Source organism: Tarenaya hassleriana, unplaced genomic scaffold (assembly GCF_000463585.1).
Source record: "Tarenaya hassleriana unplaced genomic scaffold, ASM46358v1 Cleome16, whole genome shotgun sequence".
In the NCBI taxonomy this organism is placed as follows: Eukaryota; Viridiplantae; Streptophyta; class Magnoliopsida; order Brassicales; family Cleomaceae; genus Tarenaya; species Tarenaya hassleriana.
Window position 1 is genome coordinate 590019 of NW_010965019.1, and position 10083 is coordinate 600101.

At 36.0% G+C, this 10083-nt stretch overlaps 1 protein-coding gene across 1 annotated transcript in view; it reads left to right on the forward strand.

Annotated features, from left to right (window-relative positions):
• The window catches only part of LOC104809277 (formin-like protein 5), a 4963-nt gene extending 798 nt beyond the window's left edge, over positions 1–4165 (forward strand). Inside the window, exons 2-7 of the mRNA XM_010535205.2 lie at positions 1–155; positions 731–1352; positions 1441–2047; positions 2187–2386; positions 2497–2732; positions 2980–4165. Of these exons, the coding sequence (XP_010533507.1) occupies positions 1–155; positions 731–1352; positions 1441–2047; positions 2187–2386; positions 2497–2732; positions 2980–3843 (2684 nt within the window). The 3' untranslated portion in view covers positions 3844–4165. The remainder of the gene's footprint in view (positions 156–730; positions 1353–1440; positions 2048–2186; positions 2387–2496; positions 2733–2979) is intronic.
• Positions 4166–10083: the final 5918 nt, after the last annotated feature.

Genomic DNA, 10083 nt, shown 5'->3' on the forward strand with positions numbered 1-10083 from the left:
GAATGCCGATTCGGCGACGAATGTGTAATCGTAATAGGAGTTGTTTGATTTTCTGGGTGGTTTTGCTTTCTGGGTTCTTAGTGATAAGCTTGGAAAAGAACTCAGAGAATGAGAAGACTTTCCTCAGACAATTCATCGTCCCTGATGAGCGAATGGTATGCATCATCTCCATGTGTTTTCTTGTAGGTCATTTCGTGTTGGGATTTACCTGTAAACCGTTCAAGGGTTTGGAACTGTTGAGCTAGAAAATCATATTGATCAGGAGCATTTCTCATTTGATGTGTATTCACCTATTTCCTTCAAGAACCTAGGTTTCAGTCACCGACATTGTGGTTATGCTTCTGATTCATGTTGTCTGCAAGGTTATAGATGTTTGAGAAATGAGATCAAGTTCATCGCATAAAGCTTATTGTGTGTGTACAATGTCATATAGTCCGAGGATTTCGTATTCTTTGTTAGTCGTGTGATGTTTCTCCCGCTCTTCAAAAGGTGGGTTTCACCAAGAATTTTCTTCCCTTCCATAGCTTTCATTTCGAGATTCTTTTGTTTTCGTAGGGGGTTTCCTATGTTGTTTTGCTAGCGCAGTCAGTGCTTCAATTCTGTAATTTCTTGGGTATGATATCGTGTTTCCTCTGACAGTTGCTGTCACTAGGAGGCTAACATGCTGAATTTCTTTTTATTGTAAATGTTTTGCTTTTACATCTATTTAATCTTCAATGTCATGTTTCAGGTAGAGTCATTACTGACAAATTGCGGGCAAGATGTAGACTGTGTGAAGGAGGCTGTTGAGGAATTCAACTTATGTTTACCGGTAGCAAAAGATAACGTCGAGAAACATATCTTTCTTGATTGCGTCGGGAAAAGCAGAAAGGCTCTTGATGTATTTGGACACAAAGTTGGGTTTGAGATTCATCGTGATAAGTATCTCAAGGTCTCGTTGTCTTTGCCTAGTGCTCCAAGGAGGAATCTTGCCTCTAAGCCTAGCCCCGGCCCTTCCCCATCTCTTGGTACCTTTGCCCCTTCTCCCAAGCATAGTCGGATCCCACCTACTCGTGCAAGAGCACCCTCCCCTTGGAACTCGTTCTTTCCTCCAAAAGTTAATATGAGACCTCCTCCTCCTCCTCCTCCCGCTAAGAAAAACTCTTCTAGCAATTCACGGCCTGGTCCGGGTAAAGGAGGAGATGACAACCATAAAACAGTCATCATTGCGGTTATTGTAACTGCGGTTGTGACATTTATGTTTGCTGCATTGTGCTTCTTGTGTTGTATGAAGGTATTTGGACATCGTTCAGGAGGCAAGCAAAATGATGAGCGGCCTCTTCTCAGTCTAAGCATGAATGATTACTCTGTCGGTAATATTTCCACATTTTCTCATACTCTTCTTATACATGAACCTCTTTTAAGTATAATGTTTTCTAAAACTACATTTGCTTTTTTCAGGCTCCTCACTCAAGTATGGGGGTTCAACTAGAGGTGAAAAGCTTGGTGATAATGAAGCCTTCCATATTTATTCAAACCAATGGAAAAAGCCGGAGAGCAATTTTTTTATGGATTCTGATTCTCTGAAAGAACGAAATCCGAACGATCTGGATATGCCACCTCTAGCTCTGAAACCCCCACCGGGCAGGGTAGGTTCTAATCTTTCAGAGCAGCCTCCTTTGAACCCGCCTCCTGGAAAGGTGGAACCGCTTCCCCCAGAACCACCCACGTTTCTTAAGGTACCTCCTAGTGCATCTGCTCCTCCACCACCAGCTCCTGCCCCTCCACCTCCAAAACCCTCTACGGGTCCCCCACGACCGCCTCCTCTGGCTGCTCCACCCGGGCCTCGGCCTCCTCCTCCCCCAGCCGCTCCGGGACGTAAGGGATCTCGTCCTCCTCCACCATTGGCTCCACCAGGACTGAAAGCTCCCAGACCGGCTTCTGGATCCGTAAATCCTGTAGAGGATGATGCTCCTAAGACTAAGTTGAAGCCTTTTTTCTGGGATAAAGTGCAAGCGAGCCCTGACCATTCAATGGTTTGGAATGAGATAAGATCAGGATCTTTCCAGTGAGTTTGAGCTTCCTCTTTCCATTTGTTGTTATCCTCTTGGCTTCGTTGCATTCTTATAGGCCATGATTTTGCTCAGACGAGCAAATGCGTGCATGAACAGAGGCTCATCAGGATACACTTTCGATGTATTTTACAGGTTCAACGAAGAGATGATAGAGTCACTATTTGGATATGCAGCTGGAGACAAGAATAAAGGTGAAAAGAAAGATTCGTCTTCCCAACCTGCATTACCACAGTTCGTTCAGATTCTTGAGCCAAAGAAAGCACAGAATCTATCTATTCTTTTGCGTGCTTTGAATGCAACAACTGAAGAGGTTTGTGATGCACTTCATGAAGGTAAGCTTTTCTCATTTTCCTTCTTTTTGTTTTCTTTTTCTGGGGAAAATAAAATTGGTTAAAGTTCGAGTAATATAATATCCATGCCTAAGATATCGTTGTTGTATCAGGTAATGAGCTTCCAGTAGAATTTGTTCAGGCTCTGTTGAAGATGGCACCAACAGCTGATGAGGAATTAAAGCTGAGATTATACAGTGGCGAATTATCACAACTAGGAGCAGCTGAACGTTTCCTAAAGGCGTTGATTGATATCCCATTTGCTTTTAAGCGACTAGAGGCACTGCTATTCATGTGTACTCTCCATGAAGAAATGACCTTTGTTAAAGAATCATTTGCCACCTTAGAGGTAGGTCTTAACAAAATTTATTCCGGAAACTGATTGGATGAGGGTAATTATGCATTATTGCAGTAATCCAACCACACAGGTGACATTGGGAGCGATGAATCGATGATGCTACTTTTCTTCACCTTTTGTTCTTGATTTCAAATGGGCGTATCAGATAATTTTGTTTCTTAGAGAGACGTTCAGCACATTCTTCCTTCATCTTCGTTTCGTCTCTTATTTGATGCTTCTTCCTTGATACATTTTGTAGGTTGCTTGTAAAGAACTTAGAAACAGTCGGTTGTTCTTGAAGCTCCTTGAAGCGGTTCTTAAGACGGGCAATCGTATGAATGATGGCACATTCAGGGGTGGTGCTCAGGCTTTCAAGCTGGACACTCTGTTGAAGTTATCGGATGTAAAAGGAACTGACGGGAAAACAACGCTCCTCCATTTCGTTGTTCAAGAGATAATCCGGTCAGAAGGCGTGAGAGCTGCTCGTACCACTAGGGAGAGCAAAAGCTTCTCGAGTGTGAAAACAGAAGATCTTATGGCTGAGGAAACTAACGAAGAGATGGAAGAGCATTTCCGCAATCTTGGTCTTCAGAAAGTTTCGAGCTTGAGTAGCGAGCTCGAAAACGTGAGAAAGGCTGCAAACATCGATGCAGATGGCTTAACGGGGACTGTTCACAAAATGGGTTATGCCTTGTCGAAAGCTCGAGATTTTCTCAAATCGGAGATGAACAGTTCAGGTGAAGAAAGCGGGTTTCAAGAAGCGCTCAAAGATTTTGTCCAGAGTGCCGAGGCTGACATCAAGAAGGTGTTAGACGAAGAGAAAAGAATAACAGTTCTAGTGAGAAGCACAGGAGACTATTTCCATGGGAAAGCGGGGAAAGATGAGGGCTTGCGTTTGTTTTTAATCGTGCGTGATTTCTTAATAATGTTAGATAAGGTCTGCAAAGAGGTAAACGACGCAAGGAGGAGGAAAACGAAGACGGCCCAGAAGCAGAGTTCAACAGCTTCAACTTCCTCTGAGACTCGGCAACCGCCTCCTTCATTAGATCCTCGACAAAAGCTGTTTCCGGCTATGGCAGAACGATGTCTAGACCAATCTAGCTCAGATTCAGACAACGACTGAAGCATATAATCTTCGTGGGGAAAGGTATCATCTTTTTGTGACATTCTCATCTCTGTTTTTTAAACCAGATAGGAAGCATTGGTAATGGCAAACAGTTTATTTTGATTAATGAAATGTTTCATGGGATTGAAGTTGCAGCAAAACAGTAACCGGGACATGTTGAGTCATAGGAATGGTTGATCCGTTAGTTCTTACAATACCTAAAAGGGTCAGGACACTGATATGATGATTTTTTTATTTGTCTATGCATTTCTAGTACACATTCTTTTACGAGAAAATTTGCGCAAATGTGATAATTTTGGAGAGATTGGTATAAACTATATATTTTGTTTTCTCGATTTGCAAATTATACCTTTATATAAAATTATGACAAAAATGTTCTCCACTTTATATTATTAAATCTCTATTGTGCCATCCATGAATTCCCTCTCTTTCAACACGTAATATGCGTCAATAGATGTAAATGAGGAATATATAAAAAAAAAACATTGTTTTCTCTGCAAGCACAGTTCTACGAACAAGTTTGAATGCAGAATTTGAGAAAGATTCACCAAGATAATCTTTAAAATTGTGATTATTTTGTATAAGATATCCTTCTTCGTCAAGATTTCAGATCGTATAATCTGCAACCGGAGTTGATTCCGACCAAATGTAAATAATAAAGCTTGATGTTGGTCGTCCAGAAGAGAATCGTCTATATTGGACGAGACTCGTTCCCACTGGAAGATCATAACTACCCAGGAGCTTTCCTTAAATTTGCACTACAAAAACTGCATGTATTGAGCCTTTATGTAGGTTTGCATCAATTTCATGTAGATCTAAGTTATCGAGGAACATATGCAATATTCCCAAAACCGTTTTGAGTTGTGATTGATCGGACAGAGACCTCTCTGTATGTGTAGAATAGATTATCAAGTTGTAGGTGGAATGATAAACCATTTTTTGATACTTGCGACTCTAAGCTATGGAGTGTGTTGTTGTTTTAGGATTTATTAAGTAGGAACTACTAACCCCAAGTTAGATCTCTCCCTAAAAACCGCTCTAGAAATATTGTTCTTTAGATTTGGCAATTTTAAGAAGAGAGAAAGTAGTGAATAAGCGATCAAAATGATATCCCAGCATTCCTCTAATACGCAATATCGTTAATGAAAATCATTTGAGAACACGAGTGATTAAAAAATCAACAATTCGCATTTAAGTTGTGAGTCGTCATTAGAGAAAAAGTAAAAAAGCAAAAACGCTCGTCAATTTCAATTCCAAGAAACGCGGGATAATATCGCTACAAAAGGAAAAAAAAAAAGAACAATAAGCCATAAACCTACCTATCCTAGGAAAAATCGGTAAATAAGTTTAGGAGAGTGTATGGAATAAGTGAATATTTCTGGAATAGTTTGCGAGAAACATATAAACCACACATCTAGAACGACTTAGTTGATGAGAGGATAAGTCGGAGTAACCTCGATCTGATTTTATTTCCATGAGCTAAGCCATTAATAGGCATCTTAATCTTAAATCCCATCGGAAACTAATTTTCAATTCATCATCACTACCAGACTTGGTTTATTACTCGAGGACAAGGCAAAACATTTAAATATAAAAGGATTTGATGGCTCGGATTTTATATGATATCTAGACGTAAATGCCTAGAGTTTTACCCGGTTTTACACATTCTTAGACATTTTAGTGTACTTTACGTTTTTATGACTTTGGTAGAGTTATGAGGGTAAAAAAGTTGGATTTCGGCACAAAACGAAAGAGTCAGAGGCTTAGATCAACTCGAACTGATTCTGGACCTCCCAGACTGCATCAACCACAATAGACAAGTTGCCCAGAAATGTAGTCTGGTCCGCACTAGGTATGGTCCGTCCGAACCGGACCAAGACCGAAGTTTGGCGATTTCACCGAGATTTGACCCAGATTGGACCAAGAAGTAGACCGAAGATCGATACCAGCCTGAGATGTAGGTTTGCATCAATTTCATGCCGTAGAGGCTTTTTTTGAACCGTGGAGGCTTTGTTTCATGCCGTGGAGGTATTATACGAGTCGTGGAGACTACGTTTTATGTCGTGGAGCTAGACTTTGTCCGAGGATCGATCTGTCATTGATATACTTTTCGGTTTGATTGTGATATTCATGGTTGTTGCCGGTGACTTTGCAGTCATATGATCCGATTATCTTTGATATTTCAAGTTGAATCGACGGATATATCCCACTTTCTCTAGGCGATATATCGGCTATGTTTTCAAGACTAACAAGTGTGTGTGTGTGTGTGTTGGTAATGAGTGACGTCATAGTTAGGGGGTAAATTAAACAAAGCAGACCTAAAAGGGCAAGAAAGTAAATTCAAGGATTAGGGTTCCCCTGCAGACTGTACCATTTGAAGAGAGAGAGAGAGAGAGAGAGAGAGAGAATCTCAGTCGGGGGGTGAGATCTAGAGTAATGATAATGGGAAATCTGAAAAACAAAACATAAAATAATGATATATATATATATATATATGTTTATATGTATGAAGATAAATAAATAAAAAAATAAAAGTGGTCCTTTTGAAGGTTTTCGTTGAAGGAGAAATTGAAAGCTTGTATGGAAATGGATAGATAAGGAAGGAAATGTATAAAGGCGCAACTAACAGTTTCTCTCTTTCTTTTTTCCTTTAAAATTTGGTGGTTAATTCTACGATTCTCTCGCTGCCATTTTCCCTCTCCATGCAGATCTTCACTGCTCTCGTGCATGTCTCATCGATCATATTTTTTCATCTGTCTCATTTAGATATGAAAGATCCCCAATTTTATATACTTGAGATCGGATCCTAAAGCTTTTGGTTCACTATATATATATATATATATATATATTCATAATGTGTTATGGAAGAAACTTAATAAAAAGTGTAAACTAACTAGACAGTGGAGAGAGTGAGTGGGTGATATGATACTATGAGTATGTGATAATAAATTTAGATATTTGTAGGTGATTTTGGATTCTCTAGTGGTTTTCTTTCTACGTTCTATCAACGAACACCTAAAATCACATGGCACATATATATAATGGACGACCAACCTTTAAAATATGGATTCCATACCATTTCCATATATACACCTATTGTCATGTGAAGTTATTAATTTAAATTGTATTCCCATACATCAACCAAAAAAGAAAAAACCTAATCTATTTTCGCCATGATAAGCTATTTTTATTTTATTTTTCTTCTGCGGGATATAGAAAAAAAAAACATCAAAGAACACTAAAAAAAAAAATAGAGCTCTAGTGATTCTACAGAGGAGACAATATGCTTCACGGATCCCGAGAATCTTTCCATGTCTGCCTAAAACCAGCAACTAAAATTACACACACGTATACATATACACAATCTCTTTCACACGTGCCAAACTACATAGTCCCTAGCCGCCCGATTTCCTCGAGTGGTCCCCTACCTGACACGTGTCACTTGGACCACCTGGTAGCATTTAGCATGATGCAAATCTATACTTATATATGTGTATATCTGATATCTATGAACAATATAACAATTTGTTGTAAACTTAATCACAGTTCTTTAGACGGACGATAAATTCAAAACTCTACGTAATAGCTTACAAATCACGTAAAATAGATAAATCTTCGAAAAAACGACAGATTTATTGTAAAATGAAATCGAACCCGTAATCTCTTTTAAGAATTATGAGATCTTTTGCCATTACATTAGGCCCCGAAGCACAACAATATAGTTCCTTCCAATGTTAATAGTTTCATTAATTAGTATCAGAGCCATTCAAATTGCTCATTAATCTTCTAGTGTGTGTATATATAAGTGTGCGCGGGTATATATACTGAAAACGATAAATATGCTTTTGATTCTCCAATCTCATCCTCACAACTATGCATGTGTGTTGGGTTGGTCATGCAAAATGGACTTTTTATATCCTATTGAGTGCAATATCTGTTTCTGTCTATCTTGTACATTTATTGTTTGAAAATTTTCTTGACTATATATGTTGCACCTCCAACAAATATATATATATATGTACATATGTAAATATATGGCAATGGATCTGGAAAAATGTTTCATTGAATACAAAACAAAAATATAATAAATATATTATATAATAAAATAGATAAAAGATATAAGTCCATTTTAACATACTTTATAAATTTAAGAAATTCAAACGAACGTATAATAGAAGAATGTAGAAAAATAAAAGAGGGTGATAGCTTTGTGGACAGAGGTACACTTAAACAAATTATATGTATTTCACAGAAAAGTTAGCTAATTAAGTAGCTATAAAATAAAAAATAAAAGAAAAACCGATTTTCCATAAAAACAAATTTGTCTTATTAGTGAGTCAAATGAAAGAATACATAAAAAGGAACTTGATTGAAGTAAAAAAAAACTAATGAATTCGAAATATAACAAAAAAAAATTAAAGTAATGTTATAATATTAACACAAATATTGATTAAAATAAAGAATAAAAATACATAATGAAATACAAAATTATAAGATTTGAAGCCGGTAAATTTTGTATTTTATCATTTCATCAATGAAATATAAATTCCAAAATCAACATTTTTCTAAGAAACAGTCATGTATAGAGAAACATTAATTTAATTAAAATATAGAATAGAAGACAAACAACAAATTGTAAAATAATAATAATAATAATAATAATAAATACGAAGTAATTAACAAAAATTAAAAATATATATTTAAAAAGGGGGTAGAGTAGGTAATATTGAAGAACCGGAGGAACTACATGGAAGCAGCTTTTAGATGTTTCTATAAATGATGGAGCCATCATTTCCGCCCTACTCCTTAGCCCAACTCCCTGTTTCACTCCTTTTTTTTCTCTAAATTTATAAGAATAATTTCAATTAATTGATATAACAATATATTGGCATATATTCCTATGAATTTAAATATATTTTGAAAACTCCATATAAAAAATTAAATTAATTCAATTATGAATAACTTAACAATTAATTGATATAAAAATTAAACTCCAATAACTTTCAAATCTTTATGTTTTACTTACAGTTGAAGGCTTGAAGTAGAGTTCAAGTTCAAGCTATGAATATGTTACACACACACACATATATATAACACTAAAGAACATATTTATTAAATGGTTTGTAGAGTTATAATGTATACCCATGTAATAATAATAATAATAATAATAAAAGAGGCAAAGGGTTTTCCCTGAAAAAAAAAGGGCTAAAGTTTCCTGGAAAATTAGATAAATTAGAAAGAATTTGAATTTTAATATGTATTCTTTCTACATACAGTTTGTGGGAAAACAAAGTATATGATTACACTATAAATATATTATATAGTCGGCCAGTTTTTCATTTTTAATTCTTTTTCTTCTCTACGTTTTATTTAATAACTTAAAAAAACAAATGGAAAAAGTCACTACTAATATGTAAGAAAACAAAAAATAATGATTAATAATTTGTCTTATCGTGTTGATGTTCTTTCTCAATGCAATGCATGAATGACACTCTTTGATTCTTCGTACATTAATTGTTTTCAGTTACGGAATATTTGTTGCATATTTTTATTTTTTAAAACCCGTAATTACATTGAATATATATATATATATATATATATTAGAAAAGTTATTTCGGAGATTAGTATGATAAATTCATCCATGATTGAATTAATTTAAAGGAAATCTAATTAAAAACAACGTTTTAGTTTCCAACAGAAAGATAAAAAAGAGGCCAAATTGATACCCACATTTTTATGTGCATTTATGACATATATGTATATATATATATGTATATGCATATTTAGAAATGCATGAACCAAACCAATTGTATGGTATGGAGGTTCATTTCAATTTTCAACGCGAGCAAAATATATGTAAAGAATGATTCTTTTGTACTGTGTTTATTCATGAAAAAAACAAATAAAACTGATACAGCAATATTAATTAACGTTAATAAACACGTTTAAATTTATTTAATTGGTCATTAATTCTGTCTAAGATTTGTTATGCTATATACTTACGAGTTAAGAATCGATGCTTAGAACAATTAAGAAAGGTAAAAAGTAAAAACAAAACAAAAGACACGAAATCCTCATAGAGTACATGTAAAATAACAGAAAAAAAAATAGACAGACAGCTACTTTGTCTGAGTATATGAACAAAAAACGACATACACACACAGAGAGAGCAGAAACAAGACACAGCTTCAGACCTCTCTGCCCCTCTCTCTCTCTCTCTCTCTCTCTCTCTCCCCC